General features: G+C 44.8%; 1 protein-coding gene across 2 annotated transcripts in view; it reads left to right on the top strand.

Moving 5' to 3' along the window:
- Positions 1-763: 763 nt before the first annotated feature.
- The window catches only part of XPO6 (exportin 6), an 824,334-nt gene continuing 807,064 nt past the window's right edge, over positions 764-18,033 (top strand). The window contains exon 1 of one of the 2 annotated variants that reach the window (XM_086941189.1): positions 764-1,933. In XM_086941189.1, coding sequence (XP_086797315.1) covers positions 1,931-1,933 — 3 coding nt within the window. In that variant the 5' untranslated portion in view covers positions 764-1,930. The remainder of the gene's footprint in view (positions 1,934-18,033) is intronic. The other variant, XM_086941190.1, reaches the window with a different exon arrangement.

Below are 18,033 nucleotides of genomic sequence, written 5' to 3'. Positions count from 1 at the left end.
TACCACAGCATCACTGAACGCCACAGCATCACTCGTCGCCACCACAACATCACTTAGCGCCACCACAACATCAATCTGTGCAACCATTCAACAACAACTGGTTCAAATATGTTCTCTCAATGTTTCAAGCTTTAATATGTTCTCTCAATGTTTCAAGCTTTATTATAAATGTAGATAGATGTTAATATTTCACTTTCATTACAATAATATACACTGAACATAATCGTCACAAAAGTTATTTACAAAAGTTTAAGCTATTGCCATTATAAATTACAAAAACTTTTATTTAAGTATTAATTATTTAAAAAAATTAAAAGCCATTGTTATTTGTAATATCAATACATCTAAGTCACGTACATACAACACGTATTGCATTACAAATGTTATAGGTGTCACATATGCGAAAGTTTAAACTATTGGATTTGTAAATGACAAAGCTATTAATTTAGCTATTTTTAAAACCAACACATAAATACAAAATTTGTCATCTACAATACCAATAGCTTAAACTTTCCTAATGCGAGATCTATTGCATTGCAAATGCTTGTTTTTTAATGCCATTTGCTGAGAGGCAAGTAGCCACGCCCCGTCGTGAAAACAAAGTGAACTGCATAGTGGCAGGCACTTTTATTTTCCACCGACAGTAAAAAAGGACAAGGACTGCGTTTACTTCGCGTTTTTGTTGTTGTCCGCTTTTGATGTTCATGCACAGTTTCGTTTCGTAATCGAGTTACTTACCTGGAGCCTCGCGCAGTTGGATGATGTCATTCGAAGAGGCGTGGCCTTCTGAGTCAGTGTGAGGTGGAGGAGGAGGAAGACTAGAGGAGGAACGAGCAAGGCAGGGGCCAAGTCAACGCTTTGGCCGGAAGCGGAGAGACGAAAGGGGAGCGGCCCTGACACGCAGGGCAGATACGGGTTGATGTTCTGCCGCGGCCAAAACCTCGAGACACCTCCAAATGAGACGGCGCCCCCAGAAATGAGACAACTGGAAGAAATCTCTAGATAGAACCCCCAAGAGGAGCCAGCTGAGTGTTTTCTCTTCTTCATCCTCCCAAGAGGAAGAACCCCCCCGGCACAGGAACTCGGCACATTTAACAGCCCTGGCTAGCATTAGAAGGGACGTTTATACGCGTTGCTCGCCTCCCTAGTGGGGTCTATCTTTTATAGGCAATCTCCTACTCAGTAGCACACAGGAAGGAATAAACTACACTTTATACTAAGCAGTTACCTCTCCCGAAATAGGTACATTATCTAATTAAAGAGGCACCCCTCCCTAGAAACAAAAACCCAATATTAGACTATGCAACTGCCAACGTCTAAACGAATTATGTAGAAACCCCCACCCGTTGCATGTGAACCTACATTACAAACATATCCAGTGCGTTCTGTATTTGAGCTTTAATCAGAGTGCTACCACTAATGCAAATGGTAGGGGATATAAGCAGCATATTAAAAAATAACCCAGAAAAAAAGGGAATATTATACCTTACAACCCCTCTATAAAAGGCTCTTTACTCTAGAAAGAAAACCCTACCACAGTCTACTACATAAAAAAAGCGCACCAAGAAAATATTTTCCATACACGGCTGCCTCTACAGAAAGGCCTACAATAGTGAAAATATTCCCACACATCACTTAGACACCTGAAGATAAACGAGCCGCCCCTTAATTGGGCTTTAGCTGGTGTCTCTAGAGTTTTAGGCCACGTGGACCTTAAGATTCCTCTACCAAGGGGCAAGGAGTGGAAGTTTCAGTTACATTATTTTAGGGGTGGTGGGCCATAGACCGAGTTGTGTTTTGAAGTAAGATGGAGATGAGTGCAGGTGGCCAAGTGCCCAGGATAACACGAACCCTTTCAAGCCTGGCATGACATTAGCTGTGAGAGAGGCTGTGACCCCGGGAACAGAACACGCACAGACGTACTAAAGACATGGTGAGTTTACTTTTCTTTTATTCTTATTTTCAAAAAAGGACGGCATCTCTTTTGGTGCCAGTGGCATTGACATAACATGGAGCATCGCAAGTGTTGCCAGTTGTTAGGAGTGCTAACTTTTGCAGCAGTGTCACTAGGTCACTGTAGTATCTTGTGTTTCCCCTTTAAATGTCTCGTTCTTGCATGCATGCATTTCCTGTATATCCTTTTAAATGCTAGTGTTCTGTGTTCTACAGAGCACTGTTAGAATGCTGTGTTGTACCTAGATTGCTTCTACCCTTTGACACTGAAGTACATGGATGTGCTTTTCTTCTTGGATTAAACCTACCACTTAAACATTCTTCTTGGCAATATTATTGAATGAAAGAGATTACCACAGTCACTGGTTGAAATAGGACATAGGCCTACCTTGGTCAGAAAATATCTGCTGACCTTTCTGTGGAAAGTTTGCTTTTCTGCATTCCTATTGGATATGTTGTCGACAGCTTTGCACTATTCTGTGCTCCTTAACCGAGAACTTGTAACGGACCTCAATGTCCACCCAGGGTTCCCTTTTCCCCGCCTAAGATACTTGCAAATTCTTTAAGTGATGTCTCCTTTTATGCTTGCTTGTTCACTGCTGATGCGCCCATGTACCAACTTCACTTTTCCGCACCAACCTGAATTTGAGGAAACTACTTGAGATTCAACTGTTCAGCTCAATCTAGAGACCCTAAGTCTCCAGAATACTCTTCGGGCACCCACAGCATCCCCGTACCCTTCTCACACCGATTCCCATATATCCTAGAGCTCAGAAGTGACCCTTTTGCAACATGATCACTTTACAAATGCTCATAATCATAATAAAAACTACTCAGTATGCTGAGGCTTGGCTGAGTTGTCGATTCATTACTTTCGTTAGCTCTAAAATCGTTCTCGAGGACCAGTCTAAAAAATAAGGATTATCTAAACGAGCAGATACTACCAAATTACAGGGGTGTGGACTTTAATAACATATCTGCTTCTCCATGGGGCAGGTTGCTTCTTAAATGTACTTGTCCTATAAAAAAATCCACTTCTTCCTTTTGTGCCAATGCAATGCAGCGACAAATTATGGCACCAATCGCATTATATAAGAAGTCGGATATAGCCTTTCTGATTATGCGTGATCCAATACCATAGTAGAGTTTAAATACTAGCCATTACTTTATTTTGCCACATTTCCTCACATCCACGTACTGGGGCTGAAGGTAGTGGCAAGTTATTGTTCCAGGGTTGGAATGCCCTTTTGAGTCTGTGCAAACATACTAATTTGCATGTTTTAAGGGTTTTCACCAACACTTCTCCCATACTGAGACAGGTTGGAACTAGTCCTTGACAATGCAGATGTGAAACTTCTTCCAGGGTTGGGGAAAAAGTGGTTGGAGGGAAAGCGAACTTGCAAACACTCCGATTTTTGCATGAGCAAATCTACACATGCATTTTTGCTCATGCTGAAATGAAGTTAGCAAATATTTTATAGGAGTACTATTTCTTGGCCTACTTCTGTAAATTCTTGTGAGTTTATGAAAGTTGTATATCTGCACTTAATGAAAGGGCATATACCATGGGTGCATGTTTGAGATTTTCTTGAAAAATTGGGCCCCTAATTAGGTCTGCGTTAACCATGACCTTTCGTGTTTATTAAAATTATGTCTCTCTCTCTGTCAATTGGCTGGCTACACTGTGAGTGACAGCATTGTACTCTTTCCTTGTTCAGTGCCAGGAACTACTGTGGCAATGTGGGCTTCTTGAGACCAAAACATTTTTTGCTTATGCCAGTGTTTTTATAGGGCCCAGCAGCTCCCACCCGTTAAGGTTGACAAAATCAAAAAAGAACTGCTGGCTTCGACAATGCTTGCTTATCTTTGTTTCCCATAATCGTATTGAAACTGGTTACACTGATTTTCCATTATGAATATGTTTGGGAAATACTAGCATACATAAATACAGTTGTGGCGCTTCAGAAGGAGGGACACTGACTCGGGAGCGTGGTAAAGAAGGTTTTATTTTTATAAAGGTCTTTTTGCGTCTCTGAGTGAGTCTCTCGCGGGCTAGGGCTGCCGGATCCAAGGTGTCAGCTAGGGTGTTGGTTCTTCCTGGGCTTGCACGCCGGCGCTCTTGTTCCCTGGCGGCTCGGTCGTCGTCCCTTGCGGTGTTCCAGCGCCACATGCGGGGAGGATAGAAAAGAACACTCTCAGTAAGCCGTTCGGGGAAGTAGTGATAACCCAGAAGGGAACCGGGGAAGTGAGGACACCGGTGCTCTAATCTACAGTCTGTGCTTGGTGCTGGGCAGATACTAGGTAAGGTCAGGAAGGGGAGTAAGGGTTGGGAGAACAGATGAAGGTAGGGACGGGACAGACAGACAGGCAGGCGGGAAGAAGGGGGACTTTGTACAAATTTACACGGAGGCTCCCCGCCTCCCCAGCCACCCAGTAACCCGGTCACGCACCTGGGAGAGCCACACTCCTCCGTGAGCGTAGCTGGGCGCTGAGCGGAAACGTTGGCCTCCTGGCTCTGCTCCTCTGTTCGTCTCGCTTCTCTCGAACTCCTCCACGCCGGCTCGTTCTCCACTCTTCTCCGCCTCGGTGTCGATGCACACCACTCTTCCTCCTTCCGGGTTTTTTAGCGGCTCCATTGGTTGTACGTCATCCAGGGGCCTGTACAGTTCTTCTCTGCTGATTGGCTGGCATAGCAGTGACGCTGCAGGGGGGCGTGTCTCTGCCTCGAAGCCTGCCCCGTAAAAGGTACATTCCTCTCCTTGCGGGTCGGGCTTCTCCCACCAGCTGGCTGAGTCCGTCTCCCACGGATCCTGGGTCGATGAAAGAGAGGTAGGACGTGAGTTAGGGTTCCACCAGTCCGAAACCGGAGCAATGTTTAATTCTCGCCCGGCCTCCCTGCTACAACATTTAACTAAATGATGCTGGAAATTGCACCTAACATCTTACAGTAGTTTAGCGATTTCTTTTTTTTTTTTTTTTCCCTACCATTCTATGTGACCATTTTCTTTTGAAAGCAAAGACTCCTCAATCTTGCTTTCAAGCTTTTGCAAATATTTGCATTTAATCAGAGAGCATTCTGGGAGCATTGCACATAGCTTCTTATTGCTAAACTTTGAAAACGTGTGTGCACATTTTTATACTGGAACCACTGCCAATAGTGCAGTCCGAGTTTACAACATTTACTTGGAGCGCTCACCCTAATAATAAAAGCTTTGCATTAATGAAACATAAATACAAGCTTGAACAGCATTAACACTTGGACACAAATATTACCTTAACTGCATACAATGTCCTTCCCTGATCCATAATGTTACTGTAAACTGGCAGCCAAAGCGTTTGTGCTGTAGGGGGTTGGGCCTACATCTCCCAAGGACAAAATACACATTTTTTATTTTATTTTGAAGGTTTTATATAGCGCTAGCTCCACCCTGGGGTATCGGAGCGCTTTACATAAGCAATGGGAGTATATAATACAAACAATCATGGGAGTTGAACAAGCCGTGTTATGCAGGTGCTCAAACCAATAAAACAGTACAGGGAGTAATATAAGGACCATAGTGATTTAGAGATCAAGGGCAACACATAAAAACGTGTTGCCCTTGACCTCAAACAATATGTCCCGGGCGTCCAGCTATGGGACTTCCATGTCCCTTAAATGAGGAACACTGATGTATAAGTACTTGGGATTGTTATCCTCGTTGCATAGTCAGTCAGTCAAGAGGTCTTTATTCGATTCACATCATAAAAGACAAATACATATATATTTAAAAACAATTCATTTTGCATATAAGATAATAAATACATTACATTTAAAAACAAGTTAAGAAAAGTATTAAATTTTTAAACATTGATGAACGAGAAGACCCCTTGCTACATAATAACAGTGCTACTTTAAACAAATAGTCATAAAAACTATATAATAAAAAACGTCATTTGCCAAGGTTACGGGTTCGGATTGACCACGCCCAACTCACAAATTTTGCTACACCAATAACGATGGAGGGGGAAGTATCAGTTTTAAGAATCCTAAACGCTGCAAGAGCAGAGCTGGTGCCTAGTAACCGACAGACTGGTAAAAGCCAAACTTTCCTGGGTAACAAATACATAGGGCAGCAGAAAAAAAGATGTTCAATATTTTCCACTGCTGTTACACAGAAGGGGCACTTATCACTACCACCAGTAGTCCAAGAGTGCGTAAGCCCCCGCACAGGTAACGAGCCTACTCGTAGTTGGTGGTACAGTTTGCGATCCTTTGGCTTGGTGATTAAGTCCCAATAAGCTTCATATTTAGGGACATCTTTTACAACCAGAAATTCCAGTGTCATGGTAGGACCATCAACCATAGCGGATCTCCTCTCAGTAATCCGATGCCAGTAAATATCTTTGAGGGCCTTCTTTGAGGGAAAGGTCGCGCGTGCTGGATCAACCCATAATGCCTCCAAATTTAGATTTTTCAAGAGCCTCCTGAGGTGACTGAACCAGGGTACCCTGTGAGACCCTTCAAGACCTCTCACATCGTCAATGGCCTCAGCGAACAAGGATAATTCAGGTGTAGTCCACAGGCGCCGCCAAAACGCCAGTGGTCTATACCGTACCTCATCCTCTATGCATTTGACACCTAGGTCAAGCTGCAGGGGTAAGCAGGGTGTCGATTGTGGGAGACCAGTTGCCATTCTCAGGAACCTATTCTGAGCCACCCTCAAAGAGGAGAAATCACTATACCCCCACAGTTCGGCACCGTAGATAGTTGCAGGAATTACCTTGGAACCATAAATTTTAACCAACGGTGCCATGGGTTTGGTGAGAGATTTTGCATACTCCTTCAATAAGGCTCCCCCAAGTTGCGCGTGTTTCAGGGTCATAAGATCCATTTGAGGTTTCCAGCTCAAATTCTCACTTAATGTGACACCCAGGTATGTAAAAACCTCCGTTTGATCCAAAATGGCGCCGCTCATTGACACCTTGGCCTTCACAGCCTTGGGGCCTCGCAGAACCATGAATTTGGTCTTACTGACATTCACCTCTAACTCGTGCTCGCTGCAGAAACACTCAAAACGGGCCAGGGCGGACTGCAATCCCTGCCTCGTTTTAGAAATAATAAGCGTGTCGTCCGCGAACATGAGGAGGGGAATTTTCCTTCCAGCAAGGGTGGGCGCATCCGTTGGGTAATTAGAAAAATACTTGGTCACCCCATTAATAAACAAAGAAAAAAGGGTGGGGGCCAACACGCACCCTTGTCTAACCCCCTTAGCTACTTTAAAACTATCAGTGACTTCCCCTGGACCACCCCATCTTACTTTGGCATAGGTATTTGTGTGCAAATTGATCAGCAGCACCACCAGCTCTTTGGGCATGCCTAGATCCAGCAAAACTTCCCAGAGCTTGATCCTGGGTACAAGGTCGAAGGCTGACCTGAGGTCCACGAATGCCGCGAACAACAGGCCTCCCCCAAGAAGGACCACCTTCCAATATATTAACATAAATCTAAAAACTTGCTCTAAGGTCCCCATATGTTGCCGAAAACCCGCCTGGAGAGGACTTAAAACATCATGGTCAGAAATCCAGGTCTGGATCCTACCTAAAAGAAGGCGGGCCACAATCTTTTGTAGAGCATCAATGAGGCTTATGGGTCGGTAATTTGCCGTTACTGAACGGTCACCCTTCTTATGAATGGGGAGGATCTCCGCCCCAAGCCATGATTCAGGGACTTTCGCACCCCTTGCCAATGCATTGGCCAGGAGAACAATATATGGGACCCAAAGGTCCTGTTCCTGCTTAAACATGTCAGCTGGTATACAGTCAGGACCTGGTGCTTTACCCCCCGGGATAACCCTTAGTACTGCCCTAACTTTAGTAGGCGTAAAAACCAAAGCTTCGTTGGTAGTAAAATGTGTCAAATTAGCGGGACTTGAAACATTCTCTTTGAATTGGTTCCCGTAATACTCAACCCATTCCCTTGGCATAGTATTACTGTGACTAAATGGGCGTTTGGCATTTGGGATCACTTACAATACCTTTTGCAAAATTGTGTTGTTTCTATTACACAGGCCAACTTCTGAGTTAATGTTTGTAATAATGTACCCAGCATTTCTCCTTGTTTCCTAGGTAACACACATTATGAAATGCTGGTGCAACAGGAACTTGCTATTAGAAACCATTTACGTTCATTCCGGTTTATGAGAATTACAACATTTGATTAGTAATATTTGTACCTAAAATGAGGGTTAAATCTGATGCCATGGCTTCCAAATGTGGGACATCCTTGTCCTCATCCATTCTGAACAGAAGCAAAACTAGATTCATGACATTGTGCAGAGGTCACATCTGAGCAGTTTGTCAGTTGATTCCATAGTGTCGAGATCAAGAAAAACGAAAATGAGCATGTCAAATTGTAGTCTGGCTTTTGGGCACAATTCACATTCATTATTGGGTGGCACTGTGCTGATTTCAAAATTGTCATGATTTGTATTTTGTAAGTGATTTTCCCATGCCAAAATGATCTCTGTATTTCATGTAGTAGTAATGTAGGTCTTTCTTTCTCATGATGTTTTTTATCAAATTATGGAAAATTGCCAATAAGGTTTGAGTATGAGCTCTTGAACCTCCCCTCTCTCTCACAATTACCGACTGTTAGACCTGACATCTTTGGCGTGAGTTCTTCCCCTATAGTTTGCCTCTGCTACCTGGATTTGTGATGCTATGCTGAATTTCGTTTTGTTGGTTTAGATGTATTGGACACTCTGCCACTGCTAATCAGTGTCAGAGTGTAAGTGCTCCTAAGGTAAAATATCATATTTGATTGGATATACCTGATTGGCATATCTGTATCACCAGGAAGTCCCTAGTAATGTGCACTGTGTGTGCCAGGGTTGGTGATGTCAGATGCTACTCGTGGTTCTGCAGCTCTGATTGCGCCACCCACATGTGTAGCTTTAAAATGGTGTCCCAGGCCTGCCTGCAGTCTCTAGGACTGCCATGTCACCCTGGTCAGTGTCCACACTGACTGGGCCTAACCCTTCCCTTTTTGTGCACATCAGTCATCCCTATGGAAGGCCCAAGGTACCCCCCTGGGCAGGATGCGGTGTATGTAAAAGGTAGGGCATGTACTAGTGCAGGTACCATGCCCTGGTAGTGAACAACAGCCATTTTATGTGCTCACTGCTGCAAGGTTATCTTGCTCTATAGGATAACATGGGAGAGGCTGGGGCCAATGGCTGTCAGCCTAACTCCTCATAGGAACAAGATAAGACATGAGTGTTTCATATCCCTGCGCTCAGCATTTAATAACCCATCTTTTGTGAGGGATGTTTTTTAAATCCTGAGTGGGAGAATAGTACTTTTAGAGAAGTCGCTATTCTCCTGTCAGACCCTCCTGTGTGCCTGGGTATGGTTGGGGATTGACTGTCTGGTTTGGAAGTGACATGAGCAGGAAGCCCCCAGGGGGTTAGATGAGTCAGCCCTTTGATGGGGTGCTGGTATTAGCATCTGGAAGTGAAGCGGGGAGGTAGCACCTGGAAATAGCTAGGGATGTGCCTGCCTGCCACAACACTGGCTCCAACCTCCTGCTGGGTGGCAGACGACCCTGCCCCTCTCCTTGAAAGGAACCAGGAAGATCAGATAACAAAGTGCTCCACTCCACCCAGATCTGGGATCAGACAAGGATTCAGAGTCCAATGCACAAGGAACTTCTAAGGACTTCAAAGGACTTCAACGCCTTTTTGGGGTATAAGTATAGGACCCCTGTCCCCAGAAAATCAGATTCTACAACAATCAAGAAGGAACCTCTGCTGGAAAAAGGACTGAAGAACTGAAGGAAGATTGCCTTGCTGTGTGCTCCAAGGGCTGACCTGTTCTACTAACCAACTGAGCTGAGGAGAAGAGGGACTTTGCTGTGTGCTCCTGTGACCCTGCTTGAAACCTACAAAGACTTTTGCTGTGTGCTGTGTCTTGCTGTGAATCTCCAAGGGCCTGAGAAGAGCTGGCCTCCTGTCTGCAACCCAGGACTACAAAGGTTGCCCCAGAAGAAACTGCCGTGTTCGCTAAGATCTGCTGTGCCCTCCTGCTTGCCTTGCTGTGTGTTCCTGGAAGCGTGGGTTCGATCTGAAGAATCGGAAGAGATAGTGTGGGGCGCGCTGGCTGCTCTGAGTGTCTAGGAGCGCCGCGCTGAAGATTCCCTACAAGTTGCACCACTGTTCGACGTGCTCATCGGCACGTGTGGGGCTGAAGAAGTGTTGTCGGTGTTCCCAAGGGGTTAAATCGCACTCCGCGCGGAGTCGCGTGACCTGTGACCCCGGGAGCCGTAAATTCTTGCCATCGGACTTCACCGCCGCGGCCTTGGGCCCGCGGAACCAACTTGCAAACTGATCGGCACCTTGGCTGATGCACGAAGGGGCCGCGACCTGATTGGTTGTTGCCTGGAGGCTCGTCGGAGAAGACGCGCTGTGATTGGCCGCTGCTGTAAGCTGTTCTCGTGAGCTGCGCATCGATTGGAGGAAGTGCCGCCGCGTCATCGGAAGCTGTCCCTGGAGCCGCGCTGTGAGTGGCTGACTCCGGAGAACTCCTCGACGTCAGCGAGAAGCCTGCAAACGTCGCGACCGGATTGGAGAAGCCGCCGCGTTCAGCACCTGAAGCCTGCAACAACGATCGTACCTGCGAGGGTGAGTCTGAAACCCTAAAGAGAGAGAGATCGCCTGCCCCCAGCACCCGGTATTGACACCGGCTGCAGAGGAAGCGCTGGGGCTGTGCAAGTGACTACGTTCGCCTCGGAAGTATTCTTGGGCGTGCGCATCGTCCCCCTAAGGTCCCGCATTGAGCGTGGGACACGGGGACCAACGACCAGTGACCGATCTCCCCATTGAGAAGGGGGGAACCTGAGTAGAAGGATCGGTGCTCCTGCTAGGGCCAAGTACAGTTTAGGAAGCACGTTTTTGAGTGCTGAATTCCTACAACCGAGTCATTCTATCACGATCTATTTTTGAGAGACTATTTTGAAACTTTCCTAAAACAAGTGCCTACCTGAAACAAGAATAAGAGTGATAAAAGAAATACGTGCAATGCTTATGTGATTTTATTTACAGTGCCAAAACTAGATAAAAGTTATTTATGTATAACTCACCTGTGTGGTCTCAGTTTGTGGTGTACATTGGGGGGTCATTGTAATCGAATGCAAATACTTACACATTGCCTTGGGGATAAGCCTGACTGCTCGAGCCAAGCTACCTAGAGGGAGCAGGGTTTATCTACAGTGTGTGTCCCTGTGCCCTGACTAGATGCAAGGGTCCCTATTTGGTCTAAGGTGCCTACCTCAGCCAACTAGAGACCCCCAGATCTAACACCGACCCTCATCAAAGCCGAGGACACACAATGGCGGACGCAGGCAAAAGACTATTGTCACCCACCCCCTAATCTTATCCAATGTAGACAAATAATCACGCCTAATCTAGAATGCATGCAAATAGCAGTGAGTGCTGGCCTATAACAAGCATTCTGATTGTCTAAGCATATATTCGCAGTGAATATAGAGTAGTTAATAAGATCAGGCTACACTTTGTCAGTGATGTTGAGACTAGGCATGTTGATATTTGTGGACCGTAATGTGAAAACAATCTTACTCTCTAAGGTGTTCCCTTAATTATCAGGTACTCTCGATTCTTTAATGCATATGTTGATGGGTCACAAAACAAGTTTTCTGTTTTTCCTGCCTTATCCTCAGAAAACGACTATCTTTATAGTACATTTTCAAACTCTAATATTGATTCAGTGTAGCCCTTTTTCGATCCCTTTGTGTCTTTCATGGAATGTTAAAACATAAAAGGGTAAAATTCATATCCAATTACATTTGTCCATGTGGTTTGTTTACGTAAGATTCGAAAAATGGGCAGTGATCAACAAAAAAAAGTGGAGTCTGAGTTAAATCAGATTTTTGTAACCTTTGTAAATACCACCAATGTTTCAGGGACTCCGCTTCTTATGTCTAGAAAACTGATCCAGTGTCTGGTTCGATATTTTCTCTTAAAAAGGCTTAATAAAAAAAACAACCTATGTATCAAGTTTTTCTGGGCTGAACTGACCTAAAAGCACAGTTGTAGTATTTTGCAAGTATATTCAATAATGTCACCCTTATCATGCGATAGAAAGTACAATTCTAATTCCTCGTTCTTTACTAACTGCTTTAAGCAGTCAATCAACATGTTGACAGGCAAGGCTGCTTCGGGTTCCTGTGTATGCCTTTTCACACCCACTCTCACTATCTTACTTCCTGCCTCGTTCTGTGAAATCATATGACACAGGGATGTTGCAGTCTGCGTTCTTCATAAAACTAGTTGACTGGCACGAAAGGCTAATTTGCGGAATTCACCTGTTAAATGGGTTCAGAATATGTTTTACAACGTACCTGTTTTTGCATTGTGATCCACGGTTAGTGGCTGCCGCTAGTGAGATGAAAGCTGGGGAATTGATTGGGGTGAAAGCAAGGTCCCTGATTGAGTCTGACAGTTTGTTTCATCCATTTGGTAATTGGTTAAGTCTACTTTATAAAATTCATTTTTCGTACCATTTCAATACAGCACAATTGGCAAACAGTTACAACCTGTGAGGTTCTCTTTGCTCAGAGGCACCGGAGCTTGAAATCTGACCTACTTTCTTACATCCCCGAGAATGATGCATCCTGCTGTTGATGCATCAAACATACTCAAACACTTGTCACTAGCTCTAAAATTACATGGGTACCTTAAAATATTTCGAATATTGTTGGATCTCATTGGAAACCTTTCTACAATACTACACCAATAGATGTCCTAGATGACAATGTCTTAGGAGTTAAGTGAGATGAAGGGCATGGTGATGATTGTGGTTAGAGGGTGAAATGAAGAGCTTCTCTGCTGTTGTGTTGATTGTGAAAACTGAGAGCCTAAGTAGTGATTATACGGAACAGTGTTTGATAAAGAGCTCTGTGATGATGGTTTTGATGTTTGATTGCGGTGGAGAAGTTAGTCAGCAGTTGAGGTGAAGGCATGCCAGATGATGCTGTTTGAAATTGTCAAAGCTCAGTTCAAAGCCTGTATAATAACATTGGTTACAATGTGGATTTAGATATGATTTACCTTGTCATTCACTTGAAGGTCTAGATGCTAATTTCAGCTCAGATGTTGTGAATAACAACCAAATCAAAATGCTGTTTGAGTGCTAGACCACACTGATGGCCCGGAAGATCGTGTTACACTGAAACAAATACCTATCATCACATTGAGTTCCATGTGTGAATAGTATTTTTCTCAGAATTAATGAGTGGCAGGCTTGCAGGACAGTCAGGTCAGAATAGTTATGAATATTTAGTGAACACAATACAAAGAGGAGAGCGAACATTACAAAAAGAATATCCCAAGGGAAACTCATCAGCTTTGTTTTTTTTCCTTTATGAGAAGATATCAATTTTTTTTCTTTACTTTCCCTCCAAAAAGGAATTGAAGCTACAATATTGGAACTGGGTTTTAGATAATAGACACTCGGGATTGACTGTTAGTAACCTTACTGGTACATTTGTTGTTATTAAGGATGTCCCTTGCTTCGAAAAATATTGGGACGACATAACTAAGCCCATGGACCGTAAACTATATCACCAATATAGGTGCGGTTCTTTGCCTCTAAGGGAGCACACTAAAAAGTGGGGTAAGGGTGGCCCTGGGCACCGTCCTAGGTGCTCAGGACAGGGTGAAAGTGTAAATCATTTTCTTTTTGTCTGCCCGCTGTATACTGCCCCTAGATCAAAGTGGTTAAGCCCAGTTTGTAGAATCTTGGGAACACGCTCAGCAGCCAATGCAAGTAGGATATTAAAGACAGATCTGTCACCCATGATTGTAACTGGTGTAGCAAAATACTTAGGATGGGCCTGGATCCTAAGAGCAAGATTTATTAACTCGACTTAGGTTTCAGCCTAAAACCATAGGCTCTCCATTGACTATGTGTTAATGTGTACCCACCTAATGTGCCCCGACCATCATGGTTATATGACTTAGGATTTATTGTAACTTTTAAACGAATTTTCAATGAAGTTTTGTATAAATGAATTAATATGGTCTTACATTGTTTTAACATTACCCTATTCTATTTTAAAAATTATACATGTATTTTATCTATTGTAAATTGTGATGCATGTCTTTTATGATGTAATAATCGAATAAAGTCTTCTTGAAATTTAGAAGATATCTGTATAGTCTAAGTTTTGAATGAGTGAAATACTATCAACGCCTATGCTGAAGTAGTTTGGGCCGTTACCATTTCAGGTAAAAAATTACATCCTTTGGGTTGGTACAATACTATTCAAACCTACCTGTCCCAGGTTACAAACAACTCCAGATATATACCATACTTCATTAGCTTAAAGTAAGGTGCTGGAATGGTCAAAACTCGATGTAAGTAGTATGCTGTTAATCAATGCTAGATAAAGGCTTTTGTACTGACAAAAATATAATCGTGTGTTGAAATAGTTCCCACTTAGTAGGAATATCTGACTTCTTTTTCCTTGTGTAGCAACATTTATTCAGTACTCTGTTCTCAAGTGGTTGATTACAAATGCTTAAGATTTTGTGAAATTGTTTGATACTATCTGAGAAAGATGCTGGCTAGGGCCAGGAAACTGAAGACCTCTGAGGCGGAAGCCGGAGGTGCTGTCACTCGATTTTTTTAAAACTGTTATATTGTGTTTAAACTCATCTTTTAAAACTTCTGTACTTCTATTAGAGCTCCTCTCTGTGTTCACCGCCTTGCAGGCTCCCCACCAAACAGCGGATCTAACGCTGCAACGTAGGAAAGATTACACGGCTGCCCTCGCTGCTTAGCGCGAGGCCACGCCCACCTCCCAGCTCTCTAAATGTGCCTTCCTCGCAAGCGCAGCGGACGAGCGCAGCGGGAGCGCCTAAGGCAAGCCCGTCTGCGCCCGTCCTCGCGAAGTCATCGCCTCTAGCCAGTCCCCCTGGCCTTACTCCAGCAGCACCCCTTTACTACGATAGGGAGCAACTACTTGCCTGGAACCCTGGACGGTCCTGCGCAAACATTACAGGTACGCCTGGTCTCACTTGCCTTCAATGTCAAACCTGTGAATTTTGTACCACTAATCCCCATACCATCAGACTGCTTCTAGAACCTGACAATACCCCCCCCCCCCTCCCCCCCATCACGATCCTCCATCTCAACGTGATGTCACTAGCCAAGCACCACCTCGAGGTAAACACCCTCATTTTGGACGAAAATCCTGACATCCTCTTCCTTTGTGAAACCTGGTTACGGGATGGCACCTCTGCCATACCCAACCTTACGCTACCAGACGACTACCATATGTCGACTATCAATAGGGATGGAAGAGGAGGCGGTATCGCCATAATTTATAAGAAAATATTTTCTTGTTCATTTGCTAAAGAAGAACTGCCAGACTGTGAAAGCGCTCACTTTAAAATCACCATAAACCCCAACTTCACTATGTCAGGCCTATACATCTATCGCCCGCCTGGCCCACTTCTAAATTTATTGAAGCTCTTCTTGAGACAACTACCTCTCTAATCACCAAAAATTCAAATTTTACTATTCTAGGCGATCTCAACTTTCACTTTGACCTGCTAAACGACGTTACGATCAAAAATCTCCTCGCGGATCTCTCTGCATTGCAACTCAATTCTCTTATTTTTACTCCAACACACCTAGCTGGCCACATTCTAGACCCAGTTTTCACAAATATGGAGAAACTTACATTCGAGACACCCTCACCGATGGGATGGACTGATCATTACCTTATTAAACTGGCCATACCGGTCAACAAAAGCAGGCATAAAACCGCATCGACCCGTCGTCTAAAAAGACCATGGCACAAGCTGTCCCGCAGTGACCTCCACACCACCCTTGGGGAATTTCCCCACGACACCAATTCTGATATCAACGCCAATTACAGCGCGTTTCATGACTGGATCACGAGAGGGCTAGATGTCCTCATTCCAGCAAAATGGTCGAAAGGACGTAATTTTCCATCCAACCCTTGGTACAATGATACCCTCAAAATCTTACGCAAAGACTGTAAGAGGGCGGAGCGCCTTTGGCGAAGGGATTATAACAGCGAAGAAAAATCCAACTATCTATTACAGCAAAAAAGGTACCATAAAGCCATCCGTGCTGCGCGTGTACTGCCTATTATGCTGACAAAATCGATTCCAGTCCCACCCCTGCCAAAGAAGTCTTTAAACTCGTTCAAGAACTTCAGAGTAGCAAATCCCCCCTCCCCAGCATGTCCACCGCGCAACAATGCGAGGACCTTGCGAAGTTCTTTGTCGACAAGGTACAGAAAATTTACACTTCTTTTCCTCAGCACTCCCCCAGCCTTTCTAACAGCCCTTCTCCTCCCTCCAACTATTCTACCTTGACCCACATCCCGGAAATCTCCGGCGATAACCTCATTAAACTATGCCAAAAAGTTAAAACTGGTTCACCGGCTGACCCCATGCGCCCAGCACAATTTTTAGAGTCACTCAACTTCTTTCTACCTTCATTCACCTCTATTTTGAACCTCTCCTTTACCTCAGCGAGTGTACCATCTGCCTGGAAGCAAGCGTGGGTTTCACCCATCATCAAGAAGCCCACTCTAGATCCATCTAAACCGGAGAATTATCGACCGATCTCCTTGCTCCCATGGCTTTCCAAACTCGCTGAAGCACATGTGAACACTACTCTATCCCAGCACATGGTCAATACCAACATCCTGGACCCATCTCAAAATTGGTTTAGACCAGGCCATAGTACTGAGTCTGCTCTCCTGGCCACCACAGAGCATCTCCGAACGATTTTAGATGCCGGTCAAAGTGCTGCGCTGATTCTTCTGGACCTCAGCGCGGCCTTTGACACGGTATCCCATGACATCCTTCTTAATCGTTTGGAGACATTTGGAGTATCTGGCCATGCTTTGGACTGGTTCCGATCTTTTCTTAAAGAAAGATCCTTTCGGGTCTCTGCCCCCCCTTTCTATCCAAATCCCACCCCATTGCACAGGGAGTTCCGCAGGGCTCTGCGTTGAGCCCATCCCTTTTTAATTTTTACGTCCAGCCTCTGGCGGCGGTGGCCAAAGAGTGGGGCCTGACATTAATGTCTTACGCCGACGATACACAGCTGGCCATCGCTCTTACAGAAGGTCCTTCCATCTCATCCTCCAGTTTTAAAAACGGTCTATCCGCGGTTGCCCAATGGATGACAACAAATTGTCTACAGCTCAATGCTGGTAAAACAGAGGAACTACTCCTTGGCAAAAACACCTGCCTCTGGAATGAGCATTGGTGGCCATCCTCCCTAGGCACTATCCCATCTCCCAAATCCCTAGTGAAAAATCTAGGAGTCTGGATGGAAGCCTCACTTAACTTTCAGGCCCACACTAAAAAAGTTGCTGGCACCTGCATCGGCCTGCTGAGGAGTCTTAGCCACATACTAGGCTTCTTCGATGCCAAAACTCGCCAACTTATTATTCAAGCCACCATTCTCTCGCGTCTTGACTACGCCAATGTACTCCTTCTTGGCGCCAACAAAAGTGAGGTAGCACGACTCCAACGCGTGCAAAATTCCGCGGCTAGAACTTTAGTCGGCCTCCCCCGCAGATGTTCAGCTAGATCGACCATCCAAAAACTACACTGGCTACCCGTCGACTCCAGAATCAAATTTAAGACCCTCATCACGACCTTCAAAATCATTAAACTCGATACCCCTCCACTGCTTCGACCTCTTCTTACCCCCTATGCGTTGTCACGTAACCTGCGATCTTCCAACCAAAACCTACTATGTGCCCCACGCATAAAACTCTGCCGCATGGGCGGCCGCTCCTTTAGGTTTCTTGGAGCCAAACTTTGGAACGATCTGCCGCAACATATTCGCTCCATAGAAAGCCTACCGGCGTTCCGGACGGCAATAAAAACGTACCTATTCCCGTAATTCCCTTCCCCTTCCGCCCAGGCCTAGGTCTTGGTTTCTTAGCGCCGGGACGCCTAGTTGCTGGGGCAGCTGTTCGCGCTCTACCAAAACTATAGAATAGAATAATTGTGCTTGTCGATATGAAAT

This window comes from Lissotriton vulgaris, chromosome 10, assembly GCF_964263255.1.
Source record: "Lissotriton vulgaris chromosome 10, aLisVul1.2, whole genome shotgun sequence".
Taxonomy (NCBI): domain Eukaryota; kingdom Metazoa; phylum Chordata; class Amphibia; order Caudata; family Salamandridae; genus Lissotriton; species Lissotriton vulgaris.
This window is presented reverse-complemented; position numbering and strand designations above follow the sequence as displayed.